Source organism: Botrytis sinoallii, assembly GCF_014898435.1.
Source record: "Botrytis sinoallii strain Bc 23 chromosome Unknown BSIN_011, whole genome shotgun sequence".
NCBI lineage: Eukaryota > Fungi > Ascomycota > Leotiomycetes > Helotiales > Sclerotiniaceae > Botrytis > Botrytis sinoallii.
Genome location: NW_024066038.1, coordinates 1,039,160 through 1,055,793, shown reverse-complemented (window position 1 = coordinate 1,055,793; position 16,634 = coordinate 1,039,160). Strand labels below are relative to the sequence as shown.

The window sequence follows — 16,634 nt, the reverse complement described above, 5'->3', positions numbered from 1 at the left end:
TTCTCAGTTGATATGCTGCATTAATCTTGCATAAATGCAATCCCACCTACACGAAAATATTTATCTTGATCTTGCAGCGCTTCGGACTGAAAAGAAAAGTAATACGAGTACATAAATTCTCTCCGATCTTCAACTTTTTGGTCGTTCTCATCACTCCAGGAACATTGAACTCGGATTTATCCTTTCTCTTACATTCTACTGTGCACATTGATCATTTTTCATGCATTATGGAACCATCCAACTTTATTCCCGATGAAACGCCACCAGCTGTTCTTGATAGAGATTCAGGCAATGCCAGCTCTGAAGACCATGATGAGATGGTCTCTGTTCAAAAAAATCAAGATATCGGTGACAAAACTCCTGCCTATGTGCAGAACGGGATGTCAGACTTCGTACCCCGTGAACAACATCAGCAGGTTCTTGAAAAGCTTCAGGCGTTTGAGCAGAAACTTGCGTTCATGGATGGCTTTATGCAGCGCATAAACCAAGAGAAACAATCCAGTCTGAGCCATGACATCAAAGATATTGATGACGATTCAGACACAGAAGACGAATATCAAAAATTACTTTTAAATCGTGCCCTTGAATCTACGATCAGGAGAAGAATGCGCCGGAAACTTGAAAGGGAGATAAGATCCGAGGAAAGCCCACCAGGCCTACGCAGCAGGAATGAGCAAACAGCACAGGTCAAAAATGCCCCAAATTCAGACGTTGAAACGGAAGAGAAACTGTTAATTTCTCAACTCGTTATGAAGGGTGAAGCATTAACCCCGAAGTATATGGATTGGAAATATTTTAGTGCTTTACGTAAAGGCCAAGATTCCATATTGCATCCAATTCAAGTCTTGGTTGGAGAACCGGAAGTAGGCATTGGATTCAAGAAATATGTGGTCTTGCCAAATGAATCGGATGTGACAATGAAGCAACCCCAAGAAACGAAGGCAATTGCAAAGAAAGACAATCTTGGGGTACAAGATCCTCTTCCTGAAAGGATCAAGATTGTTTCTAAGTCTCTTTTTGATGCTTTGTCCGTTATATCCGACAGTTTTGCCTCAATGGATTACACTGAAGTTGGAATCACTATTCTGCGACCGTACAAGATTCTTCTCTATTGCGAAACGGAAATGCGAGATAGGTTGGCGAAGCTAGAAAAGAATCAGTCAAGCGAAAAGGATGAAATGAGAACATGTTCACCCCAAAATGATGATGAAACGATATCAGCGAGTCAGACAGACATTCTTCAGCCTGAAAATACTCAACCGACTAGCAAGCAAGATGACTATATCCCTGGAGAAGGTGAAGGTGTTGACAACAATGATATTAGGGAGGCACTGCAGCTGCGCTGCGTCCTTAATTTTATAGATACCAAGATACAACCGAAGTTGAATCTCTTAAATGGAAATACTTTCCAGGATATATCATTCAATGATCTTTGGCATCTTTACAAACCGGGCGATGAAGTCATTGATCAAGCCGAGCGACAGACGTTCCGAGTTATCCGAGTTGAGACTCCTGTTCATGATTCCACTCCTTCATGGGCAAGAAGATTCTACAAGAATTCTGATGAAGAGTCTTCAGAAAAGCCTTTCCAAATATATTGCGTTTACATTGATTTTGATGGGAAGTTTTTGGGCCCAGTATCCGTCGAATTTTCTATCTCGCGGTACGATGGCGAAAAGCCAATTAGATCTCTACCGATATTCCCCTTTCGATTCGCTCGCCAAAAGATCGATCGAGATCAACTTATTGAGCGTGGTAGGATGCTTTTGGATATAAAGACCGTTAAATCTATGTATTACATGGGTATGACTGTAGATACCAATACACACAACAAATTTCGAAGGAAACTTTTTCTTCGAAATACGACCGTTTCGCAATCACTATAGATTATAGTTACTAAACCAAATCATTGCAATTCCTCCCAATTGATTTAAACCAGTAATTATTATAATACTATTGTTAATATCCCAAAACACGAAATACATACGAAAATTTGTGTAGAAAACTTTTCATTCTAATCTCTAGAACAGAAATACAATCCCCAAAATGAATTCCTCAAATATATTGAAGAATACTAATATAATAAAAGCTTCTCCCAAAGTCTTTATTATATCTAATACCTATCCTACAATCATATTAGATACTCCTATATCAAGTCCCCATTTACATTCTGAAACCTCTATATTCGAAATCTCCAGTCCAATTTTATTAATTAACTTCAAAAAAAGAAATAAAGAAATCAATTTACTTAGTGATCTCTTTTTCATTCAAAATACAAATAATACTACCTATATCTTTAATCAAAACAAGAAATGCAGCCCCACAATACCTTTCGGTAATCAAAACAAACAATCCAAAATTCAAGATAACCCTTTTTCTTCAAAAGAAGTTATTTTGAAAGCAAGAGATCTTATAATACTAACTTTAATATTTATTCAATTATACAACAAACAATCCAAGCTTCTAAATCTTTTAGAAATCTTTAGAAAGTATATTGAAAAGGAAAACCTTATTATAACCTCCAAAATCATTATCTCTTAAATCACCTATTTCGAATCAGTTATTCGAAAAATCGAATCCCAAGCTAAAGCCCTAAATTATAATTTCTATATTTATATTATCCCAATATCAAAATCAATATATACAAAAGTTTCAGAAGAAAAATAAAATCTAGTTTCAAAAAAAGCATAAATCAATCCTTATAAAGGAAAAGATAGATTCAATCTAAAAACAACTTATTCTAATTAAACTAGAAATCTCAAACCCATTTTCTTTTCCTTTTTAATTATTCGAAACAAAATAAATAAGCTTTTCAAAAGACTGGAATTAAAGGATTAATTATTATAACAATTACTTTATCCTTCAATAACAATATTATTATTACAATAAACAATCCTTTTATATTATAATTCTTAATAAAAAAAAAAGCTATTTGAAATAATATTATCAAATTCAAAAGGATTCAAAAGGATTAAGAATAGTATAAAGTTATTATTCACAAAGTCCCTATTAAAGAATTCTTAGGAGCAAAGAGAATGGATCTTATCTTAAACGAAATCAAGATCTTCAATTCTGACTTCAAGTTTATAGGAATCTCTTTCTAGCTTACTCCTATTTTGAAAAGAGCTTATCAATAAGAGAGAGCTATAGTTATTACTTTTGCTACCAAATTAAAAACGGAATTAACTATCTGAAAGCAATTATATTTTACTGGAAGTTGTGACGACAACAGGTTCACGACATGATAGTAAATGAATCAATTATCGATACTAGAGAATAACAAACTACTGTACAAAGGGTGAACCTGTAAGAGGCTTTTATAGGTCCGGAGGGGACCAGGAGGGGACCAAGAGGGGACCAAAAGCGAAGCGAGATTTGACCTGCCAGGTGGGGCAAATGGATGGACTAATCTAGGCCTGAGGCCAGATCGTCACAGAAGTAATATAAGAATAGAAAAATTCTACAAATCAAAATCAACTATTACAATATCAGAAATATCAAGGGTTTAGATATTAGAATACTCACTATAAAAGAAACCCTTTTTATGGTTTATATAAAGATAAGTATATTATATTAATACACTTATATATAATATATAATATTAGAGGAAAATTCTATTAACATTTAGTAGTGAAATACTCGAATTGTTAAGGAAATCATATAGCAAATTCGAAAATATATAAAACCTATTAGGCTATTTAATAAAAATCGAATAATACTTTTAATAAATTATATCAATATTTGAATCCTTTAAATAAATTTCAATCAGAATTTATAAACTATAGAAAACATTTTATAAATTGTAATAAAACTCAATATCAATTTATTACTATTCAAGAACCTTAAATTATCAAAAACGGAAATAATTATTCAAATGCTAAATCGATTATACACCCTAATTTTATACAAACACTTTTGAAATTCGATTTCAAATATCGATTATGAATATTATTATACACCTCAAAAACCCTTTAATTTATAATCAATCTTTCTTCTAATTCTCCAAAAGATCCTGATATTTAGATCTTCGATTATCAAAATAGAAATAAAGCTTTTTAAATTGTTAATATCTATAATAAAGTTGATTAAGCTAAAGAAAAGAGCTTTATATTTGAAAGATACTTATATAATTCATTAATTATACAAAAAACTATTCTTATAAACAACTTCAACTCCCATCACTTATAATAAGATCCTTTTTCGAAGAAAGCGGAAACACTAATCAATTAGCCAAATAACTAAAAGATCAGAATCTCATTCTTCTAAACAAGCCTGGTCTTAATACCTTCTATCATAATAATCTCCTTAATCCAAGTATTATCGATTTCACATTAGTTTTAAAAGGAATTGTTTCTCAAATCCAAAACTGGCAAATATTATCAAATATAGAATTCGATCATATAGAAATATTATTTGAATTTAAAGAAAAAGAAGAATCAAGTTCCCATAATACAATATCGCTAGCTAAATATAATACCAAGCTAGCTAATTAGAATAAATTCGAATTGATATTGAAATCAGAAACCTTATTTTCTCCTACTCTTTTTACTTTGATATTAACAATTTTATCTAAAAAGGATTCGCTCAATAATCTAAAAGAAAGAAATGATTATTTTAATCTGAATCAAATAGTAAGCAAACTTATAAGAATTATTCAAAAAGCTACTAAAAAATCTATATTTAAAATTAGTTTGGAAAAAAGGGAAAAACTATAATAAACACCCAAACTAAAAGAATTTCGAAAAGTATTAGGAAAAGTAAAATAATTAATCAAATCTGATTGGAAAACTCAAATTTCAAAGAGGAATATCGAATTGCTAGAAATAAATACTTTCAGACTATTAAAACAGTAAAAAAGAATTATTGGAATAAATTTCTAGAAAAGAAGGATATACAGATAATATTCAAAAGCAATGGTCTATATAAAAGACTATTAAGATTAAAGGATATCGGATATTTCAACCAAAAGCTCTTTTAAAGAAAAATGCTCTATTTTCAGATCGACTCTATTCCCACCCCCCCCAATTACTTCAAAACTATAATAAAAAGAATATAAGCAATCCAAAAAATAGAAATGATCTAATTTTTTATAAATCAAATTAAATAATATCTATTTAATCAAAATCCAAGGAAAAACCTCTAACCCAAATAGAATCACTCAAGAGATTATTATGAAAGTATATAAAACAATTCCATAGATCTTCTTTAATTTATTTAGTAATCTAATCAATCTTGAATATTATCCACAATACTAAAAACAAATTATTAAAGTGATTTTGAAGAAAGCCTTAAAACCTAACTATTTCGTTTCAAAAGTATATAGAGTTATTATATTTCTAAACTGTTTTGAAAAGATTAGCAAAAGGATATTAGCTTAAAGATTAGGTTATTTAGTAAAAACTATTAGTTTATTACACAAAAGTCAAATTGGAAACCGACAAAAGAAATCAGTAATTGATATAGTTTTTCTTTTAATTATAAAAATCGAAAAAAATAAGTAAATTCACAAAAAGATCTCAATTCTATTTATAAATATAAAGAAAGCCTTTAATTGTGAAGGACTGTTATAAAAGGATTCAATTCTACCTTAGAATCTAAAACTAAAGAAGGAAGAAAAGAATAAGAAGAGAATTGTAAGGACTCCGGACTATATACACCAATGAGTTATGTGCTAGGCTAAGGTTCTAGAAGCTAAGTGATTGAGAAAGGAACCTGAAAGGGACTGAATCGTTATATTACCCCCTGGTCTGAAAAAAGCTTGCTTTCGAGTGTTTATTTATTTCCTTATCTCTAACAATATCATTATACTTATTATTACCATCTTTGTAGTATTTCAGTCATTGAGATAATGTTTTAGACAGATCGGAAAAGTCTTGATTGGCCAGGTGATACTCTTTGAGTTTGTAAAGAAAGTATTTGAAATTATCAGCAGTGTACCAAGTAAGGTTAATATTGTAATTACGCCATTATACTTAATAGTAAATATTATTACAAATACTCTTTAAAGCTATAATTTGTTTGATTTTCTATTTTTCTTTATCAATAATGTTGATTGAAGGGTTAGAATTGTTTACTTAACCAGAAAAAGGGTTATTCATAGTTTTTCGTAGCTTTTCAACTAGAAATGTATCGAAAATTTTTATTATATCTGATAGCACTAGCTTAAAGGAATACCCTATCTTTTCGATAATAAGAAACTTACCGTTTATTAGAAAATCTAGCTTTCTTGAAGAGCGCTCGATTCGATAATATTGCATATCAAGTCATACAAAATCGCTTACTTTAAAATCAATAGATTGTCAATATGTATTAATCTTGAACTAGGCTTTTTTTTGAGCATCTATAAAGTATTTTATAATGAGTTTCCATATATTATAATATTGTTAAACTATAATACGGATTTTATCTATATTAAGCTTATCCTTGGTTTCAATGTTATAAAACTTTTAATCCCAAGAGGTTTATAGGGGATAGCCGTGTATAACTTCAAATAAAGAAATATTATCAAGAGAATTATGAGATAAGATAAGTTGTGTGTAATCCATCATCAATAAGAGTTCTAATCAATTATTTTAATAATAGGAAACAAAGGGTTAGAGTCTCTTTTAAAGATACTGATTATAAATCTCAGTTTATCCATTAGTGTCACGGGGTGACACTAAGCCCTTTCTGTCCTGTCCTGTCCTGTCCTGTCCTGCTATATATGTGAGAGTAAGGTAGAACTTCCAGTTCTACCTCCTAGTCTTTTGGGCGTTTAGCTCAGCGGTAAAGCTTCTGAATACTCCCAGAAGTGATCCCGTGACATTAGGTAGAACTACCCTTGGTTATATGTGGAGCTGTGCGGGGGGCCCACTTATAGCTTACAAGCCTTCATTGGTTTGGGGGCTAGCATATATAGATCCTGTCTGCCTGTCTGAATGCCTGAGGCATTAGAATCCAGAATCCTGAAACCTCCTAGTAGGTGATGGTATGGAGACCATACCTTGAGGAGGGGGGTGGTGTCACGGGGTGACACTAAGCCCTTTCTGTCCTGTCCTGTCCTGTCCTGTCCTGCTATATATGTGAGAGTAAGGTAGAACTTCCAGTTCTACCTCCTAGTCTTTTGGGCGTTTAGCTCAGCGGTAAAGCTTCTGAATACTCCCAGAAGTGATCCCGTGACAATTAGTTTGAAAGTAATTCATAATTGAATAGCTAATATTAGTATTTAGAATCTTTTAAAATTCTTTTCAAAAACTTAATATGAATTAGGATCCATAATTGGATATTATAGAAAGAGGAGAATCGAAATAGTGATAAATATAATAAATATATAATTTGGTTATTGTAATTAAATCGATCGTTTTTTTATAAAGAATAGAGATAGCTTGTTTGCTAATCGATTGATAATAACAAATACATTGTCATATCCATATTTGTCTTTGTTGAAGCTACAATAGTCCATAATAATATATTCCCAGGGTCGGCTTGATATTAGCAATGAGTATAGCAAGCCAGGGGTTTTGTCTCGGGGAATATTTATTCTACAATAATATTGCAATTTCGACAATATTGAACTACTATTTGAAAGATTCCTTACCAATAATAGTAATCGGTTAATAATTTCAGGGTTTTTCGGATGTCTGGATATACGGTAAAGATATTATCATGGGCTTCTCAGATTAAGAGAATATAAAGGTTATCTATATCAGAAACCACTAGTTTATCTTTATATAATAATAGTCCATCTTCAAGGCTAAAGTGATTATTGTCTTTCTGTGCTTGTTTCTGTAAGGCTTTCAAAGAAGGAGTATAGCGATTAGTGAGTAGAATACAATCGATAATCCGTAGAGCTGGGAAAATCGGAGCTAGATCTAGGGTTCGGATAAGAGCTTCTTCGGCAGGATCTGGTCGAAGCTCGCGAGCCAGGATAAGAGAATCGATTTGATCGTCTTTCAGGAGTTGCTGGCGGCGTTGCAACTTTCTCAGGATCTACTTCAACTTCTTCTATAGAGATTATAAAGCCAAGGTATTTAGTATAAATAATACTAAATTCGCTCTTCTTTAAATCGGCTTAAAGATTAGCATCTCTTAAATATTGTAAGACCTTTTTCACATGAATCTGATGTTCCAAAGGATCTAAAAAGTAAATCAAGATATCGTCCAAATAGGCTATACAAAAGTTATTGAGGTAATCAAAAAGAACATTATTCATATAACATTGATAGGTAGCAGGATCATTGATTAGGTTAAAAGGAAGAACACAGTACTTGTAGGCTCCATAGCGCATACGGAAAGTCGTATATTCTTCGGATTGAGGGTTCATTCTAATTCGATAGAATGCTTGACGGATATCGAGTTTGGTGAAAATCTTAGTGTCAGTAAAACAGCCAAGGATTTTATCAATTAAAGGGAGAGAATATCGATCCTTTCGAGTAAGTGAGTTTAGTATATGAAAATCGATACAGAGTTGAAGACTTCTATTTGCTTTTTTTATAAAAAGGATAGGGGTTGTAAACGGGGTTTGACTAGATTCAATAAAGTCTTTATAAAGATTATCAATGATATATTTCTTGACTATTTTGAGTTCTTTAAGAGATATCTTATAAAGAGAATTGTATTTGAGAGCTTTTTCATTATTACCTTCAAAAATAATCTTATAGTTGTATAATCAATGTGGTAATAGTATATCCAATTCGGCTTTCGAGAATATATCGGCATAGTCTTCATATTCTGGTGGAATGGAAGATTCTGCATCCAGCGTAGATAATGAGACTAATAACGAATGTGCAGCTGTATGGTGTTGCAATAGGCTAGAACAAAGGTCTTGCAATGCAATATCAACTAATTTGGTTGATCTTTCCTCTTTAAAGCATTAATTAATTAATTCACTAATTTTGTGGAAAGAGCTAATGAATAATTCATTGTTTTGTTGGCGTATATAGGTCAAATGGAATGCAGGGCTTATAATAAGAGCAATTCGATTAGGCACTTTGTAGCTATCTGAGGAATGCGGGATAGAAAAGCGCTTTTTATAAGGTATAGATATAGATGAATTATCCTTTAAGATTTTGTATAATAGATCCTTCAGAATTTCGTTTATTCGCTTAATACTTTTAGTTATTGATTTCTTGAAAGTATTGCTAGTAGTAATCAGAATCGAGGATATCTCCTTTAAAATCTTTTCAAAGTTCTTTTTAAAGATTTCAAGACTTTGGAGCTTTCTTGAGGAGGAACTTTTAATGCTTGAATATTAAGGAATATATTGGATTCTGTTGAATTATCTAAAAGGGTGATTTCATAATCAAAATCAATTTGTAAAATTAGATTCAAAGAATAATGTATATTATTAAAAATAGAGGATTTTCGTTTTCTTTAATATTGATTTAACTTTCGATCTTTTTGCTTAGTGTCTAATTGCATTACTAAATCTAGAGGCTTAGGTTTAAGATCTTTTCAAGAGAGAATACGATTGGAAATAAAAGAAAGAGTTGAAGGATAAGAATGGGGCTAAAGCAATTTCTGCTTTTTGTAATTAAGAAGGAGGGAATGCTTAGCTAACCATTATCGTTCTAGAATAACATTATTATTCTGAAGAATAGTAATCAGAAAAGGAGTGTATGATTGAATACATTTATTAATTATAAGTGTAAAACGAGTGTAATGAATAATTTGTTTATCTACAGTGCTATTATACTCTTTGACAAATATTAGAGCGGGTAGTTTAGCAATAAAAATAATGAATACCAAGGAGATTTGTTATAAAAAGGCTTTATTAATAAATGTATAGCTATTAGCTTCGGAGTCAATAAGAACTTAAACTTGAAAAGCAATTCCTTATTTCGAAATCGTGTAAGGAATAGTCATATAAGAACCTCCCATTAGCTTTTGTAGATCAAGATATCTCATATCTCTCAGATACTCTAGAAGGGAGACTTTTTCTAGAATTCGTTTTTTGGGGGCTTTATATTTATTACTTCTTTTTTTTAAACAAAATCCATTAAATGTTAGGTATCGGAAGGGTTACCGGTAGATTTGCTAAAAAATTCATTAGCATCAATAATCTCTTGAATTCGGAAATCGGATTGAGCTAAAATCGAATTTCTTACTGAACTATTAGATTTCCAAGATTGGGAATTATGATAAGGATTATTCGAGATAGAAACTGTATTGGATTAATAATTCGATAGTAAACAGAGTAAAACAATATTTACGAAATATTATGGGATTTTTTAACTAATCTTAAGCGTAGAGTGTGACTATTGTAAAGCAGTTGTACAATTACTAGTAGGGTTCGATTGGGTAACCAATGCAATTGCATATTCCCTAGTTTTAATAGATTGGTAATTCACATTATAAATTTGAAGGAGAGCTGCATAATTATTAATACTTCGAAAACTAGCGAACTCTGTAATACAAATATATGCTAATCTGATATTAATTCGGTTTCAAAGGTTATTGAGAAGAGTAGAGCTATCTTGAATTCTGGTAGTATTAGCTAATTGTCGAAATTTTTGATAGAATTCCCAAAATGGCTGATTTACACCTTGTCTCAATATTTCATATTGATCTAATGCCATTCGTTACTCAGTTGGATTAGTAGTAACTTATACAGCGGCTTCAATTAATTCTTATGCGTTATATTTGGGAAATGAATCAAAAAGCAGGGACTACAAATAATCACAAACTATATCTTCGGTATTAACGATAATATAAATCCTACATTACCTTTCGCTAATAAAAGCATATATATATTATTCCAGATTATATTCAATCAGATATTTCCATAATTTGGGCTTCAAGACTTTGCTATTCAAAAGCTTTTCCGTAAGATAGGGGATCTTCTTTATTCTATAAGAAATAAAGAAAGTTGTATTTTGCTTATCAAATATAAATTATCGAAAAGAGATTGAATTAGGAATAAGATGAGTATCCTTTTTATGCGAAAGGTGTATAATGGTTTTTATAGGATCTACAAATTCAATTGTATCAAGAACTAACTAATATAAGGCTTCCCGAGAAACAGGAAATTGATTTCGAGAGTTATTCTTAGAAGAATGAGAGATACGAATATTATTGATTTCCAATCTCAATTTAGTAATAATAGCATTTTGCTAAATGATAAGATTGAGAAGATTATTAGCCCAGGCAAAAGGCTCTTCTTTATCTGATTCTTTGTCTTTTTGTAGTATAATTATTCCAGGAGTAAAGGAATCCGAATCTTTTTCATTATCATCGAGAATAGCAAACTGATTTGAGGTTGAAATGGAAGGGCTAGCTTCTGCTTGAGAAGGGGGAGTACGCAATAGTCCTTTACTTTGAAAGACTATAATCATACTGGATTCTTTAGAATCGTAAGGAAAAGCTTGAGTACACTTCTTTGCAATTCTTTTCGATCTTTTTGAAAAATTAGTATAAGGATTAGGGGATTATTGTTGATTAACCATCCTTTAGAAACATTTCCTTATCTTCTGGTATAGGTTCTTCTAGTCTATGCAATATTGATGCTTGGGTTTTCTAAGAAAAGGTAAGATATTATTTGGTATACCGTTACCAGCAGAGGCTTGTATAAGTGAGTTTTAGATAATGTAAAGGACTGTCATAAAAGGATTCAATTCTACCTTAGAATCTAAAACTAAAGAAGGAAGAAAAGAATAAGAAGAGAATTGTAAGGGCTCCGGACTATATACACCAATGAGTCACGTGCTAGGCTAAGGTCCTAGAAGCTAAGTGACTGAGAAAGGAACCTGAAAGGGACTGAATCGTCACATTAATTATATCTCAAAAAATCGATTATTAAATATTTATAAGAAGCTAAAACTATCAACAAATCTAATTATTTGGATAGTCTTATTCCTTCAACAAAAACAATTCAAATTGTTCTTTAATAATCAAATCGAATTTTTCAAGTTTATTTCGACTGAAATACTATAAGACAGTTCTATTTCTCTAATTCTATTTTTAATATATATTAGAGATTTATTTCTTTCAAAATCAATCAAATTCCTTTTTTATATTGATGATATTGCTTTGATTATAAACTTATCTTCTTAGAAAAAGAATATTATATCTTTTGAGAAAGCTATAAAGCAAATTTATGAATTTAGCTCGAAAAACGCTATTCAATTCGATTTAGCAAAAACAGAGTTAATGTATTTCTTAGCTTTCAAGTTAACTAAGAATCACTTAATTAAACTATCTAATTCCAATATTATTACACCCCAATTTCTGATTAGATAGCTAAGTATATAGTTTGATTCAAATCTCAAATTCAATCAATATATCAATATTCGAATTATATAAGCAAAAGAAGCCTTTTATTGAATAACTCGATTAACCAATATGGAAAAAGGCCTAAGCTCGAAAGCCCTTTGATAGTTATATATAGTCTGTATAATTAGTATAGTAGATTACGGATTAGTGATTTGATAGAGAGAACAATCCTATTTTAGGGATAAAATGCAAGCTCTTCAAAATCTAGCTTTTCGAAAGATATTAGGAATCTTTAAAACCATTTCAATTCTCCCAATGAAAATTAAAGTGGGATTAAAATCAGTAAATATTTAATTAAATTCAAATATCAAGTAGTATACTTTTCGATTAATAAAACTTTTATTTAATCATTCAATTAATATCGAAAAAGCTATTTTAGCAAATCAATATGCTAATCGAGAATCAATCAATATTCCTTAAAGAAAACTATATAAACCAATCTAATTTAATAAAATAAGAGAATCAATTAATAAAAAATTCAATTCATTCTTTCTCAAAAAGATTACTTATTTTTACTTTCCATTATAGAAAAAGGAAATCCCTTTCAAAATCAATATTAGTAAGACTTCAAAAGAAAATGTAACAATATTTTATAATATTATTTTCAAATATAGAGATTAAGATACTATCTATATCTATACAGATGCCTTTTCTATAGAAAAAGGAATAGGTATTGGTATAGGGATAGTAACAATATAATCGAATAATCAAATTTCATATCAAGAACAAGTGAATATTGAAAGCAATTAATTGATTTATAATGAAGAGCTATATGGAGTTATTCAAGCTATTAAATATACTAACTCAATTACTAGTAATAAAAAGAAATTCAAGGTTTATTTAGATAATCAAACAGGCCTACTATAACTAAAAACACTTTCGGATTACTTTGGTCAAGCTTATCAAATTCGAGCAATCAAAGTAGCCAAAGCTATTAGAACTAAAGAAACGGAAATATCCTTAAATTGGATACTAGGATATATTTCAATAAAAGGAAACGAGCTAGTAGATAAACTAGCAAAGGAAACAATTATAATACAATCTATTTTAAATAAAACTAATTTCGGATTATTAAAAATAATAATCAAAGAATCCTTTTTTGATTAATGGAGCTCGACTCTCAATCAATATAAACTCAGATCAAACCAAATAGTATTAATCTATTCAAAGTTATTTTTATGGAAAATTGAATTGAAAATCAAGTTATCAATTGAAACAAGGTGAAATATAACTAACGCTTTTTTTTAATTGAAACTAGGTCATGGTTATATTAAATCATACTTATATTATTTTAATTACTTTAATAATAAATGTATATATAATAATATTGAGATATCTCAATATCTTTTGATTAGTTGCTCAATATACAAAATGAAAAGAAAAGAGATATTTCAGAATATATTACTTTCTAAAATCATTCTACAATTTTTATTTTATATGAAAATAGGAATCGAATTAATTATCAAATTCATTAATATAATTAAAATTACTACAAAAGTTTGATATTTATCAAGAACTCAAATGGAAAAAGAAAGAGAAAAAGAAAGAGAGATTAAAGAAAGAGAAAAAAAGGAAGAATACTCTATAGAATAGATTTCTTTATTGTCTTACTATATATTATACATATAGTAAATAGGCTTAGGTCCCCAATGTTCGTTTGCACTTCCCCAAATTGTTTATTCCTATTATTATAAAATAAAAAGTTATCTACTAGGCCCTTAAGGCCTAGTCGTCCTATATAGTCTTAGACTGAAGGTGGACGTAAATTCAATCAATCAATCAATCAATCAATCGACTGTAGATACCAAAGATGAGGTGGATAGCCAGGTGGTAATCGATTTCAATGAGGCACTGGCTGAAGAACACCGCAAACACTGGGCTCCAGATATTGAACTAGTGACAACAACTGTCGATAAAAGTACGTCAACACGGGAACAAAACTGTCAAGCCTCGTGTTGTAGGAACCAATTCGTATATGAAGATGCTCAAGTCGACAGGTACCGTGCAGAAGATTTTGTTCAAAGCTTGCTTCCAGAAACTTCATCTCAGCACCCATCTTTGATAATATACCCTCGACCATTGCAGGAAGTGATAAGTGGTGGCAATGAACCATCCAAAGATGAACTTGCTATTATGACTTTCAGAGTTTTCGGGTTTGTTTTGAGAACCCGGAAGTGGGGTACACACACAATCCACCCTTTTTTTTTTCTTACGATTTATTCTCGGAATACTAATCACTTTTATCTTTACTAGCCAAACTCGACCTCAAATATCTACGTTACGAGAATGAAGCAAACAACAAAACGGTGCAAACAGCTTTCGAACGGCTCGTCCTTCCCGAAGGTCACAAGGACGTAGTACAGGCATTGGTTACCCAGCATTTTCGCGACAAGAAGACATCCTCTGTTCGAGATGAGCAATACGATCTTGTTCGAGGGAAAGGTGAGTTTCGAAAGAACGGAGTTTGAAATAAGCCACTTGCTCAAGTAATTTGCTGATTCGTACTTTCAGGGAAGGGCCTTATCATACTCCTTCATGGTGCTCCAGGAGTCGGAAAGACTACGACGGCTGGTATGTTGTAGTGTCTATTCCGAGAGATCTTTCAATAAGATGTACTAATTTATCTCAATAGAGGGTGTAGCGGAATCATTCAAGAGACCTCTCTTTCAAATTACTTGTGGTTAGAATGCTACCCTTCAATTGATATTAGCTTTTACAACAGCTGACATTGAATTTTGGAATAAACCAGGAGATTTAGGTACCACCGCACATGAAGTAGAGAAGGAATTCGAGAGGAATTTTGCCCTTGCAAGTCGGTGGGGTTGTGTTCTTTTACTGGATGAAGCAGATGTTTTCCTTGCTCAGCGAGAGCGCAAAGACTTCATACGGAATGGCTTAGTAGCGGGTGAGTCCACGACAGAATGGAGTGAGATATGCATGAACCTATTTCTGGTGTACTAAGAGTCAATAGTGTTTCTAAGAGTACTCGAGTACTATGCGGGTATACTTTTTCTCACTACGAATCGAGTTGGCGACTTTGATGAGGCGTTCGCTTCCAGAATCCATATGAGTTTATACTACCCGGAGCTCAATCGAGAGCAGACGGAGAAAGTCTTCAAGCTCAACCTTGAGCTCATCGAAAGCCGTTTCAAGGCTCAGAATCGAGAATTGGAATTCGACGATTCCGCTGTTCTAAGCTTCGCAAAACAACATTACGACGAACATAAACATGCACGATGGAATGGACGACAAATTCGCAATGCCTCACAAACAGCCCTAGCTCTTGCTGAATTCGATGCTCTCAACAAATCCCTTGCCCTGGAAATTGACAATAGTACAAAGGTGCACTTGAAACAGGGTCACTTCACAACAGTTCAGAAAGCATATCTAGCCTTTGCAAAATATCTCGGCGAAGTCTTCGGTACGGAGGGTGACAAGAGAGCCGAGGAAAACCAACTTCGCGCTCGAGAAGAATTGAATCGATCTTTCAAAGGTCACCAAAAGGAAAACTCGGAGTCAAAATATCGCGATACCGAATTCCAACCCACAAATCAACATACCAATGTCGTGTACCAAGGCAACGGACATCTTCCTCCCCGGGGTCCCTCACCCTACCAACAAACGGGCCACGGGCCCGCCCAATACGGACCTAGCGGATCATTCGGCGGAGCGCAACAAGAGACATATAGTTACAATCAACCAACCAGATTGGTACCGTCTAATACCCCCTACAATCAACCTAGTATAGTCCACGAATCTCATGGAGGACAACAACATCCAAATCAATATTCGCAGCAGGGATGGCAGCAGACAGCCCCTCAAACAACTCCCGGTCAGATCAACGCTATTCCTCGTCAGATGCCGATACCCGTTACTCAATCAAACCAGGCTATGTACAATCAGCCTTACCCTCAAGCGCAGGATGGAGCACATGCTCAAATATCATCTCGGGGGTCCGAATATAGCGAGTTCCAAGAACGTTAAGAATTTGCTTCAATTTCTCTGATATTTTTAAATTTGGCTTGCGTTAAACTCGACTATGGAATGGAATTTAGTATCATGATAACATCAACTAGGTAACAATAAAACTGTGATTTTTTTATTAGATTAAAAACAATGCAATCAATGTGCGAAATAATATATGCCAGTAATCTTGTATCGCGTACTCGGACAATGAGACTGCATCACTCGCCAATATAAATTTAAATTAAATACAAGCAACGTACTTTATTGTTATCAAGATATAGTCACGTATCCACGATGCACATTGCGTATAACCGACCCATCATGATACAAGCCGGGTGAAAAGATACGGAGGATCCTACGTATTTACCAGGTATATTCGTGTGCATTATACATAGAGTCTAAAGCAAAGGAGATAGATA

At 32.2% G+C, this 16,634-nt stretch overlaps 2 protein-coding genes across 2 annotated transcripts; both read left to right on the top strand.

Moving 5' to 3' along the window:
• Window positions 1-227: 227 nt before the first annotated feature.
• On the top strand, window positions 228-1,750 carry EAF02_006956 (uncharacterized protein; the record flags this gene model as incomplete). Its single annotated transcript, XM_038903004.1, has 2 exons — window positions 228-1,637; window positions 1,688-1,750. 2 exons carry the CDS (start codon window positions 228-230, stop codon window positions 1,748-1,750), a joined length of 1,473 nt encoding a protein of 490 aa, XP_038757325.1.
• A 12,632-nt stretch (window positions 1,751-14,382) lies between these two features.
• EAF02_006955 (uncharacterized protein) lies at window positions 14,383-16,328 on the top strand (the record flags this gene model as incomplete). Its single annotated transcript, XM_038903003.1, has 6 exons — window positions 14,383-14,428; window positions 14,503-14,691; window positions 14,761-14,820; window positions 14,882-14,929; window positions 14,999-15,154; window positions 15,221-16,328. The coding sequence occupies 6 exons, from the start codon at window positions 14,383-14,385 to the stop codon at window positions 16,231-16,233; spliced, it is 1,512 nt and encodes a 503-aa protein (XP_038757324.1). The 3' UTR covers window positions 16,234-16,328.
• Window positions 16,329-16,634: the final 306 nt, after the last annotated feature.